General features: G+C 55.2%; 1 protein-coding gene across 10 annotated transcripts; it reads left to right on the top strand.

Moving 5' to 3' along the window:
- Window positions 1-3,431: 3,431 nt before the first annotated feature.
- On the top strand, window positions 3,432-13,821 carry GRB7 (growth factor receptor bound protein 7). 10 transcript variants are annotated; one of them, XM_057716443.1, is made up of 15 exons: window positions 3,432-3,598; window positions 7,758-7,914; window positions 8,008-8,167; window positions 8,351-8,507; window positions 8,634-8,755; window positions 8,848-8,925; window positions 9,247-9,384; window positions 9,724-9,834; window positions 10,031-10,129; window positions 10,419-10,499; window positions 10,612-10,728; window positions 10,917-10,977; window positions 11,105-11,192; window positions 11,316-11,409; window positions 11,627-13,821. In XM_057716443.1, the coding sequence occupies exons 2-15, from the start codon at window positions 7,763-7,765 to the stop codon at window positions 11,771-11,773; spliced, it is 1,605 nt and encodes a 534-aa protein (XP_057572426.1). In that variant the 5' UTR covers window positions 3,432-3,598; window positions 7,758-7,762; the 3' UTR covers window positions 11,774-13,821. The 10 variants fall into 10 exon arrangements, with proteins under 10 accessions (XP_057572426.1, XP_057572421.1, XP_057572422.1 ...); XM_057716442.1 differs by lacking the exon at window positions 3,432-3,598 and adding an exon at window positions 5,652-5,859 and having other exon boundaries at window positions 11,627-11,919; XM_057716441.1 differs by lacking the exons at window positions 3,432-3,598; window positions 11,627-13,821 and adding an exon at window positions 5,647-5,859 and having other exon boundaries at window positions 11,316-11,620.
- The last annotated feature ends 10,512 nt before the right edge of the window (window positions 13,822-24,333 follow it).

The following is a 24,333-nucleotide window of genomic DNA, read 5'->3' on the forward strand; positions in this document are numbered from 1 at the left end:
TTATAGAGTTGTGCAGCCATCACCACACATTTCCAACAAGATAAAAAAAAGTCCCACCTGCATATTTGTAGTCAATCCACCTCCCAGTTCCAGCCCTAAGCAACCACTGATCTGCTTTCTGTCTCTAAATTTGTCTTTTCTGGATATTCATATGAATGAAATAATGTGGTCTTTTGCTCTGACTTCTTTCACTCCCTTAAAAATTTCTGAGGTTCATCAATGCTCTAGCCTGTAACAGTAGTCTGTTCCTTTTAGTTGCTGAGAAATAGCCCAGTGTATGGATGTACTCTTTTGTTTATCCAATACCGGTTCATGGACATTTGAGTTTCCAGTTTGGGGCTATTTTGAGTAATGCTGCTGTGAATGTTCATGTGTCTTTGTATGTGCATGTGTTTTTACTTCTCTTGGGGAGATTCCTATGAGTAGATTTCTACAGGTAGAATTGCTAGGTTGTATGGAAAGTTTATGTTTATCTTACGAAACGGCCAAACTGTTTTTCAAAGTGGTTGTACCATGTTACATTGCTACCAGCAATATATGACAGTTTGTTTCCCCATATCCTTGTCCGCACGTGTTGTCTGTTTCTTGCATTGTAGCCATCCTGATGGGAGTGAGGTGGTTTTAATTTACATTCCTCTAATAACTAATAATCTTGAGCACCTTTTCATGTGCTTATGACCATTCGTATATTTTATTTGGAAAAACATTTATTCAAATCTTTTGCTCATTTTTAATTGGGTCATTTGTCTCTTTAGTGTTGATTTGTAAGAGTTCTTTACATACAGATGACCCTTGAATAGCACAGGTTTGAACTGTATGGGTCCACTTATATGTGGATTTTTTTCAATAAACACATAATACAGCACTATACGATCCAAGGTTGGTTGAGTCTGAAGATGAAAACTGCATAGGGAGGGCTCACTGTAAAGTTGTCCTCAGATTTTTGACTGCTCAGGGGTCGTCAGTGCCCCAACCCCTGTATTGTTGGAGTCAACTGTATTCTGGATACAAAGTCCCTAATCAAATATATGACTTGCAATTGTTTTCCTCCAGTCTTCCACAAGTTTGTTGTTTTCTGTTTCTTTTAATTTTCTTCATAGTGTCTTTTGAAGTACAAAATTTTTAAATTTTGGTGAAGTATAATTTATCAATTTGTTGTCATTTGTGCTTTTGCTGTTTTATCTGAGATCTCTGCCTAATCCAAGGTAGGAAGATTTTCTCCCGTAATTTCTTCCAGAAGTTTTATAGTTTTAGCTCTTACATTTAGGTCTGTGATCTATTTTGAGTTAATGTTTGTACACTGTGTAAAGGAAGGATCTAAATCCATCTTTTGGCATGTGGATATTCAGTTGTCCCAGGATCATTTATCAAAAAGACTATCCTTTCCCCCATTGAATTGCCTTGGCACCATTGTCAAAAATCAGTTGACCAGAAATGTAAGGGTTTTTACTTGGACTCTTGATTCTGTTCTATTGATCTATAAATCTGTCCTTTTTTGTTGTTGTTTCTTTTTTTTTTAATTTAAGAAATTCAGATATAATTTATCCACAGTACTACACATCCTCTTGAGTGTACCGTTCTGTGACACACACAGTTGTAATACATCCACCACCATGACCAAGATACACAACATCTCCATTACCTCCTCACAAGCTCCTCTGTTGTCAACCCCTCTCCCTCCTCCCCAACTCCAGATCTGCTTTCTGTCCTTAGCATTCTGCCCCCTCCACAAAGTCATATAAATGGAATCCTACAGCACTCAGCCCTCTGAGTCTGGCTTCCCTTTCCAACCTATCCTTCAACATCCAGAGTGATTTTTCCAAAAAAATAAATCTGCCTCCTCCTCTGTGCCTCTACTTAAGCTGAGATGGACCCTGCAGGGTCTGGCCTCTGTCCATAGTTCCTGCTGGTCTGGACAGACAGGATGGATGGCCCTTAAACCTGGTTTACAGAACAGCCACCTGAGGGCTTGTCAATACCACACATTCCTGGGTCTTGGCCCCAGAGACCAAGATTCAGTGGTTGGTGAGGGGCCCAGGGATCTGTTTTTCTATACAAGCTTAGGGAGATTTGGAGGCTGTGGTCACAGGCCACACTTTGAGAAGCACAGCTGAGTACAAAGCCTTTCCCCGCACCTTCCACACCTGCTCAGCTGCACCTGTGTGGCCTCTTCTCCTTCCTCCTCCACCCCACTCTGCCTCGCCATGCTCTGTCCCCTTTTGCCAAGGGCTTTGAAAGGTGTTCCCTCACCCCCATTCCCATCCACCAATCCAAATCTCCTCCCCACCCTAGATGACTTCCCCTCTGCTCAGTTGTCACTTCTACAGAGAAGTCTTCCCTAACTCCCTGGGTAAGTCATTCTCCCACCATAGTTATCTCCTGTCATTTCTTATTATTTGTGTGATTCTTGGATTAAGATCAGCCTCCCTGATTGGGCTGCGTGAAGATAAGGGCAGGATCTGTTTTGTTGCTCACTGTATCCCCAGTGCCAAGCATGCAGCTGGCATACAGTAGGTGCTTAACAAATGTGAGTTGAGGGCATGAAGGAATGATTGGGTTGTCTACTGTGTTTGGCACAAGCTGTCCAGTGGCCCAGGTGACCTTGCCCCCTCCCCTACATCTTTGCTTAGTCCACTCATACTGGTTTTTCCAAGGAAAACCCAGTTTGGAGAAAGTTGAGCCTGGAGCTACTCCTCCGAGGTCCCCGGGGGCAGACCTCTTATCACCCCAATGAATTGTTTGTTTACCCAACTGTCACCCATTTGGGCTGGGAGGTGGCTGCTGCCTTTGATCTCAGCCTCCCAGGCCCTCTCTCCACCCTTGTGTTTGCCTAGTGCTGAAGGAGGCATTAAGGGGAGTCCCCTGGCACCTGGCCAGAGCTTTCCCCAAATCACTCCTCCCACTATGAGACCTTGCCTGACCCCTTCGATTTTAAGAGAAGATGAGACCCTGGACTTTGCTTAGAAGGGAGGATATATGCTGGGTGCCTCTGAGGGGCCAGGGTGCAGCCTGGGTGGCCAGACTGTGGCTGGAGGTCAAGGGTCAGGCCATGTTGCTGGACATCCCTCGGGCTGGCTTCCCTCTTTCGCGGAGTGCCCTTTGCTTCAGGGGGGGTAGGACCCTGAGCAGCAGACCAGCCCCCTAAATTGGCCAATGAACAGGCCAGGTTTGGGGAGGGGCCGTTTTCCCTGAACTTCCAGGCCCCAGCCCCTCCCTCCCAGGTCGTGAGGACTCTAGATCTTCGCTCTCGAGGCTGTTCAGTTCTACTCTCTCTTCCCTGGCACCTGCTAAGAAGGACAAAAACAATCCCAGCCCGCGTAGTGTCAGAGAGTCCCCGCCCATCCTCCTGTGCTTCCTCCTCCCATGTCCCTCCCTCAGGCCCCGCCCCCACCTGCCCAAGGTAGTTTGTTTCTTTGGGCCAGGAGCCTGGACAACAGAGCTCAGCCTCCCCCGACTTCTACGTCCAAAGTCAGGACACTCTCCTACCACCTGCAGAGAGGAGGGAGCAAATCTGAAATTAAATCCAGGTATCTGAGGTTCCTAGACAGAGCCGCACTTCGAACCCTGTGTCCTGCAACTCCAGCTGGGGCTCCTCCAGGTAAGGGGACCGAGATCGGTCCCAGACGACAACCTGCTCCCACCCCCAGCCGCACCAGGGCCCCAGGCTGTGCCAGTCTCAGGGCCAGGAGCTGGCTGGTTGGCTTCCCAGGTGGGCAGGACAGGCGGCTGCCTGGCTCCCCCTCCCCTCCCTCCCCCAGTGATGTCAGGCCAAGGGCGGGGACAGGAGGGGGACAGGTAGTTAAGGGCTTGGCGTCTCCCTCCCTAAACCGGTGGCCCCAGCCAGGTGTACCAACAGCCAGGGTCCAGGTAAGGACCAGAGCGGGCACTTCATCTTGGGGGCGGGGAGCACAGGCAGATCCCGGGTCAATAGGGGAAAAGCTTCGGCCTCCTGCTGTTACTCTAGCGGCCTCACTTTCTCTTTTCCTCCAGTCTCCCATCCTGCCCCCTCCTCACCATCTGCCCTCAGTCTTTCCCTATTCTCATTTCCTGTTTTCCCCATTCTTTCGTCCCTCTCCGCACCTCCCCCTCCCTAACCTCCCCTACCCCTAACACACACACAAACCAGCTGATGGGGCCGGGGAAGCAAGATACCAGATTCTCTCCTCCTGGAGACGCGGCTTTCCCGCTGAAAGGAGCCCCTCCCCACAGTCCCAGAAAAAGAGAGCTCGGAGAGGAGTCCGAATACTGAGGAAGCGGCCCCACGTCTCTCTTGCTCAGTCTGACTTGATCCCAGTTTGAGTTCCCCCCAGTCTTTATTAGAGACAGACGTCTCCGCGGGGGTCAGGGGGACACCCTCCAATCTGGAGGGCAGTAAAGGAGAGGGGTTCTCTAAATTGCTAGAGCTCCGTCTGTCTAGAACACAGGAACACAGGGTCCTGCCCTCGGGTGGGAAGGTGGGGGTTGGGCAGGCCCGGTGGGGGTGGGGTCCCTTCTGGATTCAGAAACGAGTGGTGTCTGTAGGCTGGAGGGCTAGATGCTGGGGAGTCTGCCGCGCGGTGGGGCCTGGGGAGAGTGTGTGCGCCTGGGTGGGGGGCGCGGGGTGGGGAATTGCCTTATCTGTCTGAACAGGCTGGGGAAAGACCCGGGTCCGAGGCTGGCTCTCCCTGGCACGCTGGGGATGGAGAATGCACCTGCCCGCCATCGTCAGGCCTTCCAACCCCACTGTCCCTCAAGAATGCCCCCTCCTGGTCTGCCTGTCCTGGACTCTGCTCTCCCCTCTCCCCCCTTATCCTGCTGGGGGGGCCCCCCGTGAAGGCAAGCCGTCTGTAATGATTAACTCCACAGACACTCTAGCATTCTTCCCAAATTAAACTTTAAAAAGAGCTGCCCCCCTCACTCCCATTGGGCGTTTTTTCCCTAGCGAGGGAGTGGGTGGGGCCTCAGGGTCCGGGGCCCTCCCCCCCCCAACTCCGGGTCATCTAGGGGTTTCCCGCCTCCTCACCTGGGCCCTCACCCTGAGAACTCCCCAAAGGTAAAGCCTTTCCCCCCACACTAAATCCCGATGGGGGCGAGGGGTGGGGTCCTGGGCCAGGAGGGGGCCTTCCAGCCACGTCCAGGCCCCAGCTCAGGCCACTGCGCTTGAAGCCCCTCCCCCCACCCTGGGAGGTACCGAAGGTGGCCTTGTTTTCCACCGGCCCCATACACTGGGCCCTGCCACCCGCCCTCGGGGCCAGCCAGGTGGGGCAAGATTCAGGAAGTAAACAAGGAGGCTGGAGGCCGGGAGGGCGGGAAGGAGGGTGGGGCCGGAGCCTGCAGGGCTGGAGAGGCTACGGGGGAAGCCGCAGCTGGGATTCGTAGGAGGGAGGGGACAGATTGATTTGGGGGGTCGATTTCTTCCATACAACCTTCCCAGGGCCCCGGTTTGAAAGCTTCAGAGCTCTTGGGGTGGGGGTGGGGCTGCCCAGGCAGGACGGCTGGGACCCCGATCTCCTCCTATGTCTTCTCTTTGGTCTTGACTTGGCCCACTCCTGTCTTGCCTTAGAAGGGTCTGCAGAGCCGGATGAAGGGATCTGAAGGCTAAACCCATCTTGAGTCAACCCTCCTGCCCAGAGGCCAGACTCTGGTTTGAGTTAAATCTACCCTCTCCCCTTCCAAACGCTGCCCAGATTCCTCTTCCCTCTGGGATGGGGGAGGACCCAGTCCCCTGGGCCCCAGACCACCAGGTCCCAGACCACCCCACTGTTGGTCTCCGGCTTCCTGGATCTCCTGCAGCCCCTCCCCTTGCCAGAGTTTAGACAGGGTGGGAGTGTGGGCCTTGTGTTTTGGTGTTGATGTGCTGGTGTCTCTTGATGTTTGATGGTGAGTGTCTTCCCCTTCCTGGCAGGACCCTAAGTCCCCTCCCTGGCTCTCCCTCCGGGCCTTTCCCTCTCTGCCTGCCTATGTCTGTTCTCTTGTGTGTCTTGACTTTCTACTCCTGCCAGAGGACGCCTCTGGCCAGGACACCCTGGAAAGTGTATTCATTAAGAAGGAGCCCCATCCCCCAGGGGTGGATGAGGATGAGTTCCCCGGGCCAGCTGAGTCCTGGGTGCTAAGGGGGGGCCGCAGCAGCAGAATGAAAGTCTGGTGGCCCCAGGCAGGAGAAGGAGCCCTGTGTGTTTCTTTAGGTTACCTTGGGTACACCGGGGCACCCCTCAGAGGTCAGGTCCACTCCAGATGGGCTTCTGAATCTAGGCCAGGCCTTTCTCCTCTCCCTCCTGGGTGAGGGGGCTCCTGGGCTGGGTAGTGGCTACCGGGGCCCATTTCAGGTCCCACCTGTACTGGAGGAGTTGGAGGTAGGCCAAGGGTGGGGAGGAGGAGATGATGTCGGAGGAGCCTCAGTGGGGGCTGCCGTACCCTCCCCCCACCCCACGCATCCTCCTCCCCCATCCTGTTCCTGGCCCTCCCCCATTCCTCCCTGGCTGTCGGTTGGGGGTGGGAGTGGAGGGGGTGGGTAGAGGCAGGGTTGTTTGTGTTTCTCCTAAGCCAGGAAGTTGTGCAGATGAGTCAAGGTTGAATGGAGAGCCCCAGGCAGTGCTGTCCCGCCCCACCCTGACTCACCTGTCCCCCAAATCTCCTCATGCCCTCACTTAAGTGTTGGGGACCTGCCTCATCCTGGGGGGGGGGGAGTGTCAATCCCAGGTGCCTTAGGCACCTAACAGCACCAGCCCAATGTCTGGAGAGCAAGCAGGGGGCTGAACTGTGAGTCCTCCCAGGTCTTCCCAGGTCTCAGCCCAGCCGAAAAGGGTCTTGGTTCCTGTGGAGGAGGGGCCTGCCATGCCTCAACCCTCTCGTGGGCATCTTTGCCCCATCTCTGCTATCCTTACTCGTCCTGGATGCCTGTGTAGCACCTGTGGGTGATAAGACAGGGGTAAGACCCTGGCCTGCCTGGGATGCACGGACATCTTCAGACCAGCGGGTGGATGAGACAGGTGCACAGTAATTGGCGCGGAGGCCCCAGCACAGTGCCCAGAGGGAGCCCTCTCCGTGTGAATGTGGAAAACCCAGAAAGGCTTCTCAGAGGACGTAGCTCTGGCATGGAGGCCTCAAGATGGTTGGGTAGGAGGAGGGGTCTGGGGAAGGCACACAAGGTTTGGGGGCTGCTGGGGTGAGGGCCCCCAGGCTAGCCTTCTCCCTCCCACCACAGCTGAGCCCGCCTCCTGCCCTCCTGGTTCCTGTCCTTCCCCACCTCCTCCCTCTCTGTGCATCACTCAGCACTTGGGCAGGCGTTGCCACAACAGGCTCAGGCAACAAAGCGCTGGAAAAACCTGGGGCAGAGCCCAGAGGAGTGAGCGCTCCACGTTCAGAACTGAAAGGGTGACACTGAGACCCTGAGCCCCACACCGTCTGTGGGTCACGGAGTCTGTTGCTGCTGCCAGGCTTGTGATGGGGGCACCCTCACAGCTCTGCCCCTGGGCAACCTGGGGCTAAGAAAGAGCACTGGACTTGGAGTCCACTGGGTTCCACTCCCTGGCTCACCTGCGATGGGGCAAGAATGCTTCCTTCTTGGGGACTCAGTGTTCCCTTCGGTAAAATGCTCTGTCTACCCTTCCCCAAAGGCTCCAGGGAATGCCAGTTAGAGGGGGAGCATGGAGGTGCTGTGTGAATTCAGAGGGGCGCCTTGACAACAGGGTGAAGTCAGGAAGTCTGCGTCCTCTTGGCCCCTCTTTCCAGGACAAGGGGCACAAGAGCAGCTGCATCAGCCCCCTCTTCTCCCTCAGATGTCATGGAGCTGGGTCTGTCTCCACCTCATCTCAGCAGCTCCCCAGAAGACCTGTACCTGGCCCCTGGGACCCCTCCTGGGACTCCCCCGCCTCCCGATGTCCCTCTGTCTGGGGAGGTGAAGAGGTCCCAGCCTGTGCCCATTCCAACCAGCAGGTAAAGTGAGGTGACGGAGGCTGGGGGCGGTGGCAGCGCCAGGGGAATGCACAGAAGCTTGCAGTCAACTTCTCTCCACCCCCATTCCCCCAGGAAACTTCTTCGAGAGGAGGAGCTGCGGTCAACCTCTCTACCCTCCATCCCCAACCCCTTCCCGGAGCTCTGCAGTCCTCCTTCACAGACCCCCATTCTTGGGGGGCCCTCCAGTGCAAGGGGGCTGCTCCCTCGAGATCGAGATACCAGCTGCCCCCATGTGAGTTGTCCTGGGAAAGAGAAGGCAGGGAGCAGGGGGTGCTGTGGGACGGGGTTGGATATAGTGCTGCCTTGGAGGAGGTAGGAGGGTTTGGTGAGGGATCCCTGAGGGTAGAGCAGACAGGGGACAGGAAAGAACCCTCCTTTGCCCTTCCCTGAGTCTTCTGCTATTCCTGGGGCACAGGTCATAAAGGTGTACAGTGAAGATGGGGCCTGCCGGTCGGTGGAGGTGGCGGCGGGCGCCACGGCCCGCTACGTGTGTGAGATGCTGATACAGCGGTCTCATGCCCTGAGTGACGAGAACTGGGGGCTGGTGGAGTGCCACCCCCACCTAGCACTGGGTGAGTTGGGGTGCAGGGGGCTGCCTGGCCCGGGAGGCAGTGCTCCCCACCTTGGGCGAGGCAGGCGGCTCATCTGGGAGGCCTGGCGGGTCTCCACTGACCCCCGCTTTTTGCCTTTGACCCCAGAGCGGGTCTTGGAGGACCACGAGTCGGTGGTGGAAGTGCAGGCTGCCTGGCCCATCGGCGCAGACAGCCGCTTCGTCTTCCGGAAAAACTTCGCCAAGTACGAGCTATTCAAGAGCACCGCAGTGAGTGTGTATGAAGGGGGTCTGGGCACCAGGACACCCTGATCCCCACGCTGGAGTCTCAGTCCCTGAGTCTCAGCTCCTTTCTCCCCCAGCACTCCCTGTTCCCAGAAAAGATGGTGTCCAGCTGTCTGGACGCACATACGGGCCTATCCCACGAAGACCTCATCCAGGTGAGGGGACACCCCATTTCACGGCACATCCATGACTCCCCAGGATCGCCCAGTGCTACTTGGCCCTTAAGCCTGTGCCTTCCCTCGGTGGGGTGGAAAGCTCAGCGCAGCCCTAAGTGACTGTGGACAAGTCACTTTCTCTGCCTGAGCATCAGTTTCTCTGTTAAATGAAGACAATAAATGTATGTGGAGCACCTCCTGCCATGAAGGCAGGTCCTTGGGAAGGCCTTTGTGTCCGTGTGTATGTGTGCATGCGTGCGTGGTTGTGTGTGTGTGTTTGGCCACCTCTAGGTCTCTCACCCTGCTCTCCTCTGGCCTCAGAACTTCCTGAATGCAGGCAGCTTCCCAGAGATCCAGGGCTTCCTGCAGCTACGGGGGTCAGGACGCAAGCTTTGGAAACGCTTCTTCTGCTTCCTGCGCCGGTCTGGCCTCTATTACTCCACCAAGGGCACCTCCAAGGTGAGGTCTGGAGGGTGACAGCCCCAGCCCCTCGGACACCCCATCCCCGGTCCTTCTAGGAGCTGCCCCTTCTCTGTTAGAACTCCTGGACCTTTCACTCTCTAAGCCCTGAGACCCTCAGCTGCTCCTCTTTCCCTCTCAGCTTACCTGCCCCAGGATGTAGCAGTGGGAGAGGCAGGTGAACTGAGTTCAAGTCCTGGCTCTACTTCTATGTGCTGCGTGACCTGGGGCACGTCTCTGCTCCTCTCTGGGCCTGAACTCTCCCCAGCTGGCTTAGGGGGGCGGTGATAGGGGGATAGGGTCTGCCTTTACCAAGTCTTGCTCACTTGTGCTCCGCAGGACCCAAGGCACCTGCAGTATGTAGCAGATGTGAACGAGTCCAACGTGTACGTGGTGACCCAGGGCCGCAAGCTCTACGGGATGCCCACGGACTTTGGCTTCTGTATCAAGGTGAAGAGGCTGGCCTGGCCTGGGAGAGAGCGGGAGCTGCTCAGGCACCAGGGTCCTACCTGGGGCTTCTAAGCTCCCTCTGGGACCCCCAGACTCCTCTCCCTGCACCCTGCCCTGCCCCGTGGAGGTGGGAGACGGGAGACGATGTCTGGTCCTAAAGGCAGATGCCGGACCAGCCAGTTTCCTCTCCCCGCAGCCAAACAAGCTTGGGAATGGCCACAAGGGGCTTCGGGTCTTCTGCAGCGAGGATGAGCAGGGCCGCCGCTGCTGGCTAGCTGCCTTCCGCCTCTTCAAGGTGAGGTCCTGGCACTGGCCTGGGGGGCTGGCCCTGCCCTCGGGATCCCCGGCGTGAGGGAGGAGTTATAGCTCTGCCCTCAGGAAGTCTCCAGAATGACGGGGCATGACAGCCTTGCTCTCTCAGAATCCTTGGTCCAAGGCTGGAGTCACAGCTCTAGCTGCAGGACAGCCCCTTATCCGGGGGCGGAGAGGTAGCCCCGCTCTTGGGGAGTCCTGGGCGTGGGGGGCACCACAGCCCAGCCCCCAGCACCTGCTTGACCTCTGTCCTTTCTCTCTCCACACCCCAGTATGGGGTGCAGCTGTATAAGAATTATCAGCAGGCACTGTGTCGCCACCTGCGCCCACCCTGTGTGGGTTCCCCGCCCTTGGTGAGTGTGTCCAGGCATGTTAGCGGTGGGCAGAGTGGGGGAGGCACCCAGGCTCTGCACCGGGGACACTTGGATCCTGTGTTGACCCCTCCCCCCATCCCGTCCCACGCAGAGAAGCGTCCCAGACAACACCCTGGTGGCCATGGACTTCTCCGGCCACGCTGGGCGTGTCATCGAGAACCCCCGGGAAGCCCTGAGTGCCGCCCTGGAGGAAGCCCAGGCCTGGAGGGTGAGGGGTCTACCTTCATCTGCATGTTTGTCGTGGGGACCTGCTCTCCATATGGGTTTCCGTGGAGCGGGAAGAGGAAGGCGCGGGGTGAGGGAGGCCCTCAGCTGCGGAAAGGGGCTCTGTATTCTCGAGGGGCTGGTAATGCTCTAGCCACGCCCTGATCTCCCGTGCCCCCCACTGCTCTGCAGAAGAAGACGAACCACCGTTTCAGCCTGCCCACCCCAAGCTCGGGCGCGAGCCTCAGTGCAGGTGGGTGAGGGCTCGCCGTCCCCAGGGCTGGGGGCTGTGGTGGCTTCTCTGAGCACTCCTCATGGGGGTGGCTAGAGTGAGGGTGCCCGCCCTGGAGTGACTGCCCGTCTGCCTCCCCTCACCCCAGCCATCCACCGCACCCAGCCCTGGTTCCATGGACGCATTTCCCGCGAGGAGAGCCAGCGGCTCATTGGGCAGCAGGGCCTGGTCGACGGGTAAGGGGCGGGGCGGGGCGGGGCGGGGCGGGGCGGGGCGGGGCGCAGAGCCGGGGATAAGAGAGACCTGGGTCAAGGTGGCAGCCATGTGTCCTCGGGTAACGTTGCCCTGTCTCCTGGCAGCGTGTTCCTGGTCCGAGAGAGTCAGCGGAACCCACAGGGCTTTGTCCTCTCTCTGTGCCACGTGCAGAAAGTCAAACATTACCTTATCCTGCCGGTGAGTAGTCCCAGGTCCCTGCAGTGGAGACGCAGGACTCCCAGCAACCTGGCCTCCTCGCCAGACCCCCTCCCCACCCCGGCCCCCGGTGTGCCTGGGGTCTCCCGCTCTTCCCCGTCTCCTGCACAAGCTACAGGGACCTCAGCCCCGGCCCAGGAGGGAGCTCCTCCGGCCCGTGCCCCTCCCTGACCTCCCACCCCCTATGGCTACACCCCAGAGCGAGGAGGAGGGGCGCCTGTACTTCAGCATGGACGAGGGCCAGACTCGCTTCACCGACCTCCTGCAGCTCGTGGAGTTCCACCAGCTGAACCGCGGCATCCTGCCCTGCTTGCTGCGCCACTGCTGCACCCGCGTGGCCCTCTGACCACCCCACAGGCAGCCCGCGTCTCAGCCCACTCCGGGCTGCCCGCCCCCTCTGCTCCTAGGGCGGACTCGGAGGGGGCAGAAGGTGGGGCCAGGAACATCGTGAATGGCTGGGGGGCTCTCCCACTCCAGTTTTCTCCTCTGCTCCTTGCCTCCTTCGGGCAGAAAGGGCTCCCTGCCCAGTCCACCCTCAACTTTTCCTTCAGGGAAGGCAGTTGGATGGCCGTCTCCCCATCACGGTGCTCCTGGGCGCTGCTCTGGGCCAGGGCATGACGGGAGAAATGGGGGCAGCCTAGGTGGTCTTTACACCCCACATTTTGTACAGACTGAGAGGCCAGTTGATCTCTGTTTTATACCAGTGACAGTAAAGATTATTTTTTGGTACACCTGTGAGTTCTGTCTCGCAAAGCCTAACTGGAGCGGGGCGGGGGGGGGGGGGGGGGGGGGGGGCAGGAGAGGCGCGTACCAGTCAAGGTCTTGGGAAGGTGTCAGAGGGATTGTGGCCACATGCCAGCCAAGCCTGGATGTTTCTGGAGGCGCTCTTGGTCATCCGAGAGTCTCGGGTGCCCGGCATGGAGCCTGGCCCATAGTGGGTGCCCGAGGATTGCTTGCGAAATGAGTGAATGGGCAGGGGACTGTCATCCAGGTGAGCTTTCCTGACAAGACCTAAAGCTATGGAGGTCACTCTAACAGGGCCCGGGAGCTGGAGGGGAGTCAGACAGCATCCGTGTCCTCGGCACGTCCTGGGCTACCTGATGGGATAACGAGTCCCGACAAACATACAGTCCGCCACCACCGAGTCACACAATGACTCTGTTACCTCACCTCCAACAGGTCCCTGTGACGACCCGCCCCCACCCCACCCCCCAATCCCGCTCCCTCTTCCCCAGCCCCAGGTCTGCTTTCTGTCCTTACAGTTGGTTCTACACCCCCTAGAAAGCCGAATGGAGTCCCACGGCACTCGGCCGTCTGAGTCGGACTTCCCTCTCCAGTCTTCAACATTCAGAGTGATCCCCCACACCTCCACGTGAGCCCAGACAGATCCTGCAGGGTCTGGCCTCTGCCCACTGCCCATACCAGTCTATGTTTTTGTCTTAGTTTTATAGTTTCCGCTCTTAGATGATGGGGGAGTTTTATAAGAAAGGTATCAGGACTTCCTAGGCGGTGCAGTGGTAAAGAATCCGCCTGCCAATGCAGGGGACACAGGTTCAAGCCCTGCCCTGGGAAGATTCCACATGCCACGGAGCAACGACGCCCGTGCACCACAACTATTGAGCCTGTGCTCTAGGGCCTGTGAGCCACAACTACTGAGCCCATGTGTCGCAACTATTGAAGCCCACGCACCTAGGGCCCATGCTCCACAACAAGAGAAGCCACTACAATGAGAAGCCTGCGCACCACAACGAAGAGTAGGCCCTGCTCGCTGCAACTAGAGAAAGCCTGTGTGCAGCCACGAAGACCCAACACAGCCAATAAATAAATAAAATAAATAAATTTATATAAAAAAACAAAAAAAGGTATCAGATTGGCAACACCTGAACTGCTGCTCAATCTTCAAATCACAAAGAGACCCTCCCTCCAGATATGTGAATCTCAGTGAGGCATTATTTTTGCCAAGATATCAAGCTCCCTGGATCCAACGACTAATAGTTTATCAGAAATAAAAGGAACAGAGGAACACGTGAAATGACACATGGGGATACAATTACCAAAATCCAGATTAGGAAACTACAGAACAGATAACCCAGTTTCTTCAACAACAAAAAATTACAAGAAAAGAAAAGATGGGGATTCTCTAGGTTTCAAGAAATTTAGACATCTATCAAGCAGATGTAATGTGTTGACCTATTTGATTCAAATCCAAACTAGCGAACTGTAAGAAGCATTTATGAGCAATTGGGGGAAATTTGAACTCTGATGAGATATTTGATAATATTAAGGAATTATGGTTAACTTTTTAAGGGGTGATAGTGGTATTGTGGTTATGGTTTTTTTTTTTTTAAGTCTTTATGTTTGAGGTTCATTCTGAAGTATATATGGGTGAAATGATGTCTCAGCTTTGTTTTTAAAATAACCCAGAGGTGGGGCTTCCCTGGTGGTGCAGTGGTTAAGAATCCGCCTGCCAATGCAGGGAACACAGGTTTGAGCCCTGGTCCGGGAAGATCCCACATGCTGCGGAGCAACCAAGCCCGTGTGTCACAACTACTGAGTCTGCGCTCTAGAGCCTGCGAGCCACAGCTATTGAGCCCAGTGGGCCTAGAGCCTGTGCTCTGCAACAAGAGAAGCCACCGCAACGAGAAGCCCACGCACCGCCACAAAGAGCAGCCCCCACTTGCCGCAACTAGAGAAAGCCCGCGTGCAGCAACGAAGACCCAACGCAGTCAATAAAATAAGTAAATAAATAAATAAATAAAATAAATTTATTAAAAAAAAAAAAAAAAACAACCTAGAGGTTAAGGGAGAGAGTGTGAGTATAGTTATGGGTTGACCATGAGTTTGAATCCTGGTAATGGGTACATGTGATTCGTTAAATTAGTCTTTAATTTTGTATAAGCTTGCAAATTCTATAATAATTTTAAAAAATTAAGTGGAGAATCTCTCCCCAAATCTTTGAGATTTGTTGGGCACAAGTTGGTGGGATCCCATTTTGTAGGTGAGGAAACTGACTCCTCAGCGAGGAGAACTGCCCCAAATCACAGTTAGTGGGAGAGCCAGGTCTCTTCTGCTGCCCCTCCTTGGCTGACTTCCAGATGGAATTCCTGAGCAGCCTGTAGTGGGTCCTCCCCTGGAGAGCTCCTCCCTTCCCTGCAGTCCTCTGGCTAGCAGCGGGGTTGCGGGGGGTGGGGGGGGTAGGGTTGTCCTGAGGTGACCTTGAGAAGGACCAGCCACCACAGCCAGCCCTTGGGCCAAGTTTGGCAGCCCCAGCAGCCACTCGTGACGGAAGCACCCCCAACCTTGGCTAATCCCAGGCTGGGGAGCCAGGCCCGTTAGACAGAGATGGGCAGAAAGGCCTCCTCCATCCTCAGCCTGGCATCTGCTGGGGATTTACCCTGAAGAATTTACCGCAGTGCAGGTGTGAGAGGGGTGCAGACTTTGTTTCTTTTTTGGCAGGATTCGAGGAGGCAGTGACCAGTGCAAACTGCTGCCTGCCACCTGCCACGGTTCCCGGAGCCATCCCATCAGTGGTTGCTCCCCGGGCTCGAGCTGGCTGGTACGGGCTGTGTGCTGGCCACAGGTGCCCAGGGCCACTTCTGAAGCATGGGTGTGAGGGGTCCAGGCTGCGGTGAGTAAAGGCGTTAGAAGGAGTCACCTCTTAAGCATGTCCAAGGAGTTAGGCTGCATAAAAACAGGACAGTGTCCCCTCACAGCCTGAGGCACGGGGCAAGAGACAAAGCCCTTCTGTGTCAATCAGCTAATTGGAGTTTGTGAGACAGAGATCATTCCCATTTTATAAATGGGAAACTGAGGTTCAAAGAGAGTCCCCCCCCGACCAAGGTCATAGATACAGTAGGTCAGACTCAGCCCATCTTGGCGAGTGGTGAACAGAGTCCTTCCCTGCCCTGTCCTTTGTTCTTTGTCCCCTTCCTTCTCAGTGCCACTGTGAGGGACCTGGACTACTGGGGGCCTTTAGAGGTAGCAGCTGGCTCAGCCCTGTGCTGGATACTGGAAATCAGCAGCTGGACATCCTTGGGGAGTGGCTGATAGATCGCTGGCTTCCTGGAGGAGAGGCAGCAGCTGAGAGTGTAGGGGACAAGGGCCCCTCAGCTTGCAGAGGGACCCAGGGCAAAACTGCCCAGCTCTGAGGATGCAGCATGACCCACAGAGGCCAGACAGCAGAAGGGACTGCCAGGAGAGCTGCAGCGGTGGAGAGCAGAGGCCTGTGGTTATGACGACATCTGGGCTGGTGGAAGGAGGCAGGGCAGGTGGTGCCTGCCTCAGATAATGTCTCTGCAACATGAAGTTATTGGGTTTGATTATCTTAAAAAATTGTGCTTGTTAAAGAACATTTCAGAAATCAGAAAAAGACTTTGGAAAAGAAAAGGGAATCCCCCATATCTCCCCCTGCTGAGGAGGCCGCAGGCACTGAGAGTGGGTGATTCAGGGCCCAGATGGCAGGGGGCCGGCCCTGAACGGCCTGGAGCACATCATAGACACCGACTCCCATGGCTAGTGTGGCTGCTGGGAGCCTGGCACCACGGTACAGAGCTGTCCTTGGCAGCACCTGGGCCTGTAGGAGGGTGTGGCCACAGGGTTGGCCTCCCTGCCTGCTCAGGTATGGAGGGCAGGGAGGGCTGGTGCCAACTTTCTGGATTCTGGGAACAGGTGGGCATGATTCTAGGAGAGCCCATCTCTCCTTTGTCTGTCATGCAGACAGACAAAGCTCTGGCCAGTTCATTCTCTCCCTGCTCCCCAGACATCCTGGTCAATGAGATCTATGCAGCTTCCAAGTTCATGGGCAGAGGGCCTCCTGGTACAGGCCTGAGGGTTCAGTCTCGGGTCAGTGACCCTGCCTGGCTCCTTCCTCTTGCTCCAGTGCCAGGCACATCGAGGAGGGAGGGAGGAAAGGAGAGAGGCAGGGGAGCCCAAGGACACTTGGAAGGATCCTTTCTTTTGAACTGTCTACATGAGCACTTTTCAAGGGTTCCAGCAGGGGTTTGGGGGCAGGCTGGGGAGCTTTGCGGGGAGCACTGCCTTTATGTCTGGGAGTTCAGCTGCATGGTGTATCTGGGAAAAAAGGCTTCCACTACTGAACCACTGATCTGGTCCCACAGGCAGAAAAGAGGACCCAGAGAGGTCAGGGGTTGGTCCAACTTGCACAGAGGTGGGGTGGGGATTGGGGGTCTGTGGTAGAACCTCAGTTGTGGGGCTTGGGTGTGAGGTGTGCATTAGTCTCTTCAGACAGAACTTCCAGGTGTGGGGGGCAGTTGGGAGAGGAGGGAAAAGAGGGAATTGGATCTTAGGGAAGTGGGATGTTGCAGACTGGTATCTAGAACCACAGGGAGTGGGCGATCCTGGGGGCTGAGGCTGATCCTCAGGGGTCCCCCATGACCTCCATACAGGAAGGGGTGTTGGGAAGTGGATGTACCATTTGGGCTGAGAAGGGTTGTGCTGTACCAGATCCTAATGAGGCCTGAAATTCAATCCCTTGTGAGTTGAGCTATGATGGCGCCTAGCGTCCTCTTGCGGGGCTGCGTCTGCCCCAAGGAAGGGGCAGGTTTTTCTTTCCTGGGCACCTGGAGGGCTATTTAGCCAAAGCTGTGTTTTCATGGTAAGCAGTTTGTTTTTACTTGGATTGGGTTTACCTTGAGGTGGTTTTGGGGAGACTGAGGGAGAGTGGGAGACCGATGTCACTCTTTTAGGGCCACCACGTGGATCCCTCTAAGGTCTCCTAGGCCCTGTGACCTTGGAGTTTGAGGGGAAGCTGTATGAAGGGACAGAATGGGCCACATGTACCCCCACAGACCCACAGCCAATGATGTGTTCCCCTGCATCTACCTGCCCAACTCGCACCCTGAGTTAGATCCATGACAGGGTAGAAGTGCGCATTCCTACCAGACATACCCCAGTTTTCCGAAAGATTCCAGGGTATCTCCTTTCTCCCAGCCTCGGCCCACCACAGCCCTCTTACACCCATCCGTCCCATACAGGTTCCCACTTTTTGGTTCCCTTCTCCCAAGCTGAGCCATCCGTGACCAACATCTAAGGGATGTGCTGGGGGTGGGAAGGGGCGGCTGGGTGAGTAGGAGTGAGGATGCACCCAGGGACCCATCCAGCAGTCGGTCTGGCTCCGCCCTTCCTCCCCTCCTCTACCCCGCGGAGCAACCCCGCCTGCTCGAGCCTTCGCGGAGCGGCGGGCACTCGTCTCAATAGAGCCCCCTCCGCCTCTGTGGCGGAAAGGCACCCCCGCCTCGCCAGGGGGCGCGTTTGGGGTGGGGTGCAAGACTTTCAGCTCACCCGGCCCCGCCGACGTCGCCGAAGATGCGCCGTCGATCCCCGGGCCAGCGGGAGGAGGCTCGCGCGACGCCACAGCAATGAGCCCATCCGTCGCGGGGCAAGGGGATTAGTTTGCTCTTCATTGCGAGTCGGTGGGCTGGGTGAAGGCCTCTAGAGATCAAGCGGGTGGAGGGAGGTCTGAGCGCCGCATCCAAGCACCTCGGGGCCTCTGGGAGCGAAGGCCGGACAGGTCCTCGCGGTCGCGGCGGCTTCTGGTCCTCCGGCTCCCTGGGAGCCGCGTCGCCGCCTCGCCACAGCCCCGAGCCGGCTCAGCCGCGCTGCTGCAGTGACACCCAGTGGCGGTGGCGGGAAGTGCAGGCGCCTCTCCCTCGGCTCCCGTTGTTTTAAGGTCCGTGCCTCTCGAGGTTCCCACTCGTGGTTACGAGCGGGCACCCCCAGGAGAGAAGGCCTCGCTTTGCAGACTGCCCCGCGGGGCACTTCCCCTTCCCCTCCCCCAGTTTCCTCTCCTGCAGTCGCGCGAGCGCTGGGAGATCCTGCAAGGCTGCAGTGCCCGGAAGGGCGGGGCGGGGCGCAGCGGCGGCGCTGGGCTGTGACCCTGAGCAGTTTCACTTCTGGATCCTGCTCGGGGTGTGATGGGAGAGTACCTGGGCTGGGGGGGGAGGAGGGGGGGGACACACGGCTCGCCGAGGTCCAGCGCTCAGGACCCCGAGGAAAGGATGGGTTTTTACTCCTGGGGTGTCACGCGACCCACGCCTTCCTCCATTTTCCACTCCCCCCTCGCCGCCCCATGGGTTCCACTCCGCTGTCCCCGGAGCCGCCGCTCCTCCCCAGCAGCCGCCGCCTCCGCGGGGGCTGCCGACCCCCGGAGAGGCCCCGAGCGGCGTGGGCGGCGGGAGGAGCGAGCTGTGAAGCCGCAGGCGGGGGGTTAGGCTGCGGGCTGCTGAGACGCCGGGCTGTTTCTCAGAAGCGCAGCCGCCCCTCCCCTCACACCCCCCTCAACTCCCACCTCGCACCGCACCCCTTCCCCCTCCACCCGGCCTTCGCCCTCCTCCCCTAGGCACCCCGAACCCGGGAATCTGGTGTCTGAGTCCACGAAGAGTGAAGAGGAGGTCCTGAGAGAGGACAGGGGCCCGGGGTTCAGACCCAGCCTCCCTGCCCATATTCAGCCTCCCGCCACCCCACTGTCCCTCCTTGTCCCCAACCCCCCACGCCTACCTTGTGGGCCGGGATTGGAATTTTACAGAACGGTTTTCTACGAGCACTTGGGAAGACCATAGGCCGCCATCACCCAGGCTGCAGCGCCCCACCTCCCTCCCAGGGAGAGAAGGAAGAGGGGACAGAACCTTCTTTCTCTCCTATTCTTGTTTCTGGATAATGGGGAAGGCCTGGCTGGAGCAGTGGGGTTGAGGCCAGGCTGAGTCTCTGCTGGAAAGAACTTTAGAAATCCCTGACTCCAGGGAAAAATCAAGTCACAGAGAGGGAAAGCAAAGTGCCCAGGGTCACCCAGAGAGTGGCAGGGCTGGGATTGCAACCCAGGAGTCCAAGTACTCAGCTGGAGTCTGCACAGGGCCGGCATTTGCTTTACCCAGACTTCAGAGCTTTGCTGGATTCCCTGACTCTGCCTGCTTTCCCCCGACGCACAGACACACACAGACACACACCCACCCACCTAGGAGTCTAAGGAAGGGCAGGTAAGGTTTGTGAGGGAGAGGGAGGTGGAGGTGCTGAGAATGTGATTCCAGTGGGGGTAGCATGGGGACTGAGCCGATGGAAGGAGGAGCCTGGGGGAGGAGGTGGCATCTGCCCCCCTAGTTCCCATCCACCAGCCGCCCCCAGGGCTGTGGTTTATTTGACTAGGCAGGTCTTCTGGGCCAGGGGGGCCTGGGTGGGGGTTGAGGGGAAAGGCAAGGTGATGGGAAAAGGCTGCTCTGGGGCTTCCTGCCCCCTCAGTCCTGGGGAAGGGGGGCAATTTACATCACCCGCAGGCCCTCCAACCTCCATTCTTTCCACTGCAGGCTCTTTCCTTGGGTATGTTCATGTTATTCTGGGGGAAGGTCTGTTATTTGGGGGGAAGGGAGGCAGCTGCCTACTTCACAGGTCAAGACAGAGTTAAAAACAAAACCGCAGCAAATTCAACACCCCGTGTCCTTCAGGGACTTTCCATGACACCTTCCTTCCCCCCCTCTCCCCCAAGCCAGGGAGTACCTCCCCAGAGGGCCTCCCCACCCCAGGTGCAGTGGCTTTTGGCTTTTATGCAAACAACTGTCTGACTGGGAATGCTCTGCAGCCCGACCTCGTGTCCCTCCTGGCTGCAGGAGCTCCTCCACCAGCCCTCAGTGGTCCTGGCCTTCCCAGAACTCTCACCCCCCACTCTTCCTCAGACTCTGGATTGTAAGGGATGGGAGGGAGGGAAGGAAGCTAGGTCCTTGTCCCCCTGCCTGCCCTCGGGTGGCAGTTTCCTGCAGGCGGAGGTTTGCACCGCAGCCTGGGTGAATGGCCTGGTTGTGTTGAGTGATGGGGGAGGGGGAGCGGGAGGGTGCAGGTGTGGGGTGGCCTCCAACGCCAGGCCCACCCCCCCACACCCTTTCTAAAACATCAACTTGGTTCCCAAGAGTTAGTAAAGGAAGCTGTCCTCAAGCTGGAACGAAGTCCATTCAGCCCCAACCCCAGCCCCAGCCAGCTGCTTAGCTTTCTCCTTGGCAAAGGGGGAGTCTCCCTGCTTCCCTCTTTTCTCTCTGAGCTGCTTCTGCTTTGGGAAGGGAGTGGGGATGGTGAAGGCCACAGACCATCCTCTCCAAGGCTGAAAATCAGCTCCTGAGGGACCATTTTTGAATATATTTAATGCTCCAATACACAGGCAGGCTGTAAAGCCGTTCTTCTCTCCCTGGCCTCTGTGTTGAGACAGGAAAATCAGCTGGAGAGCCTCAGGACAGTCTAGTGGTTCTGAAGGGAGGGAGATGGTGCTGAAGACAGAGCCAGTGAAAGCTGCCACCAGCCTGGCCCCACATGAGCTAGTCCCTACCTTCAGAAACATCTTCCTCCTGCCTCATCCACAGAGGAGGGAAAAGGTAAGGTGTTCCAGATGAGGCTGAGCAGAAGGCCAAACCACCCCTCAGACCCTTTTCTGACCTTTTCTGAGAGAACAGAGGATATCAAGACAGGAAGAGAGCCACATGAAACCAATGCCATTCTCCTAGGAGTTTGCCCCCAGCACCTGAGGTTGGGCCTCCAAGACTACATTTCAATGTGGCTGAGTTCAACTGCAAGTTGAGTTTCCCAGCATAGATGTTTCTGAGACCCCAGAAATGGAACAATCAGGACTTGCCTATCTTTTAGGAAGGATCCCTGCTGGGAGGGAGGGTGGGGTGGTGTCTTGGAAGTGGGAGACACCGTGCCCAATGTGTTGCGCTTGTCGCGTCCAGGCCCCGACCTCCTCAGGTCCCCTCAGTGAACTAAGGGCGAGTGGAACCAGAAGCCCACCATGGGGGGTGGGGGCCAGCAGCAGGATACCAACGGCAGGTTCAGCCAGGCATCAGGCAAGATGTTTTATTTCAGCGATGATTCTGTTTATCTAGGTGCTTGAACTTTAAGAAAGAGCCAGAGGGGCTAAATTAAGAAAATATTCCTAGGGGCAGAATTAATTCCGTTTTCTGACAGCAGCAACGACAAATAATAGGCATGCACAACGACTAATTTTAAACACACCAGTATTTTTTTTTTTTTATTTTTCAATGTAAAAACCAAACATAATAAAGAAACTTTGAAAACTATCAGCAGGGATTTTTTTGTTGTTTTTTTGTTTTTTGTTTTCTTTTTTAAGCTCTTTATTGGAATATAATTGCTTTACACTCTTGTACCAGCTTTTGAGATACACCAAAGTGAATCAGCTGTATCTATACATATATCCCCATATCCCCTCCCTCCCGCGACTCCCTCCCACCCTCTCTGTCCTGGCCCTCTAAGGCATCACCCATCATCGAGTTGATCTCCCTTTGTTATACAGCAACTAGCAGGGATGTTTTTGATGGAGGGAATGGAATGCATTCATTAGGGTTCTGGCAAAGTTAGCATTGCTACATTTCAGAAGCTGATTTTTTACACAGTTTTTACAGAGGGGTAGGACACGCCAGTGTTCCAGGGGTCAGACTCCAGGTAAAAATCTGAGCGGAGTCAAGAGGGAAGGTCACTGCTGGGCAGGGAGGGCATTTCTGAGAAACCCAGATGAGAGTGCTGTGTGAGCACAGGCCGTGTCAAAACCACTCAGCAAGGTCTCTCTCCCTCACTCCTGGTGGGAAGGCCACCCTGAGCCCCAAACCACGTTCCCTTCTCCACCCCGCCCCTGCCCCGTCATTCTGCAGACAAGGGTCATCCACAGACCACACGTGTGGTGGCTTTGGCAACCAGAAATTAAAAATAAGCTATGGTTTTTCCAGTAGCCAAAATGATCCCTCACCAAAGCTCACAGACTGAGAACTTGAGCATGCAAAACCACAGTCTGGGTGAAGGGATGTCTGCTTTTCAAATGACCTGCTAATTCTTTGCAACCCACAGTAATTTGGTTTCTGTGAACCCACAGAAGCAGGCCCACCGAAAAGGGCCTTGTCTGCTAACCTGGAAAAGTCCTTGTGTAAATGAGTCACTGGCAATGGGATCAGTCATTTTTAAGGGTGCCCCATTTTCCTAACATGTCAAAATGTCTGTTCTCAGTCTTTTTAGGAGAGGAGGCAGCAAAGCTGCCCCCACATGTAGAAAATGAAGAGGCCCCCCCAGATGCATGGCATGAGCTTGGGAGAAGGTGGGTGGCATCATGGGACTGCTCTCCGGGCTTTCTAGAGTGGGGCCAATGGCGAGAGGGACAGTGAGGGCCATTTGAGCAAACTCTACATTGCTTGGAAAATTAATGGTTGAGGGCTCGTAAGACAGCGAGGGAGCAAAGCTAGTCTACTTCCCTGGCTGCAAAGCCATGAAGCATCTGTACCATGTGGTTCATACACACTGGTTCTAAGGTTCAGGCTATTCTTCACTCAGGCATTAAAACAACATGAAGGAAACACGCGTGTTAAGAGATCAGTTGCCTCCATTGGCAAGTGAATTACTATCATGGTCCTAGTATGGTCTTTGAATATTTCCTGCATCTTTAAATTCAAATACAGTACATATAGTGGAAAATTTGCAGCCATCCAACATAATCCGCCCCCTCCGCCACAAAAAAACAAAGTAACATTACCAAATAGACAAAATTACATAAAACCTCACAACTGTCCTTGGGAGGTAGATATGGTTATGTCCTTACATTTTTTTAAATCAATACATTAACATTCCAGTTTCAATAACAACTCAGTATCAGCATATAAGACAGTCCACTACTGTAATATTCAGAGGAAACTTGCCTCCAGCTTCTTCAAAGTGCAAAGACCTGTTTCTCGTATTGATGGCATGGTGTGGGACAGGCTATATACAGCTTAGGTAAACAGAGGTACAGTCTTGTGCTCTCAGCTCACACAAGTCGAAAGCCTACACTTCTTTTCTAGGCTCTTCCAAGTCCACAGTCTCCAACCCTGGGTTCACTGATCATTCTCAGAATTGTTCAGTCTGTTAGGCTTAGAGAAGAGAGTCTTTTCCCTGGGATGGCCCAGGCTTAGCATTTGGTTTCAGGTAAAAATTGTCCTCTTTACAGGCACTTAAATCCCAAATCATTCTGCTTTTCTGAACTCTGCCTATAGAGATTCTTTGAACTATACTTTCTGTCTGAGCACAAAAAAAGCTTCTAATTCTTTAAAAGATAAGAGAGATCACTGTGTGTCTCTTATCTTCTGCATAGCCTGATTCTATTTTCTAGGATGAAATTTTCATCACTCCACTTTCTTTTCTCTTCTTGAGCTCAAACTCCGAATTCTGAGTCTTTGTCAAAGAGCCTGGACACTCTGAGGACTCAAATCTTGAGTGTCACAGAGTTTCCAAATCTCCACTAGAGACCAACGTACCTACTCACAGCGGGGGGTACACTTTAGAGTTAGGACTTCAAACACTAAACATTTCACATTTCCATTACATCTTACTGCCTGTCCTGGGATATATAGCAGAAGTACTGCTTTTTTCCCCTGAAAACATTCTAAACCATACATTTAGCTGGGGGAAAAAAGCAGAGGAGGAGAAAAGGAACAGTGATACAGAGGCTACTTGGAAAAAATGTTATGTCGATGTGAGGTTTGTTAATAACACAGTGTTTCAACTGAGTAAAATTTTGTGTTTTTAAACATTTCTCTTTGCAAAAGAAATCTGAGGTAATTTTATACCTGGGTCTGGCAAAATGTTAAGCTTCGCATTTAAAAGGTGAGACATTTTGTCACTGACAAACTCAGAAGCTGAGTCAGGAACAGTTCAGAATGGGTGAACAAAGCATAAGATTAGCTAATCTGTATCACGGCTAATATCTTTTGGGGAGAATGACTTAAGGAATCTAAAGACGGGTGGATTTGTTAATATCTTTTTTTCCCTGGTGGTGGTGGTGGAGGGTAATGGGGGAGACACTTCTATTTAGTTCTCTGCCAGGAGGGAACACCTGTGCAACAGTTCAAAGGGCGATACAGGACATCTGGAGGGCCA

This window comes from Hippopotamus amphibius, chromosome 17 (genome assembly GCF_030028045.1).
Source record: "Hippopotamus amphibius kiboko isolate mHipAmp2 chromosome 17, mHipAmp2.hap2, whole genome shotgun sequence".
NCBI classification, from domain to species: domain Eukaryota; kingdom Metazoa; phylum Chordata; class Mammalia; order Artiodactyla; family Hippopotamidae; genus Hippopotamus; species Hippopotamus amphibius.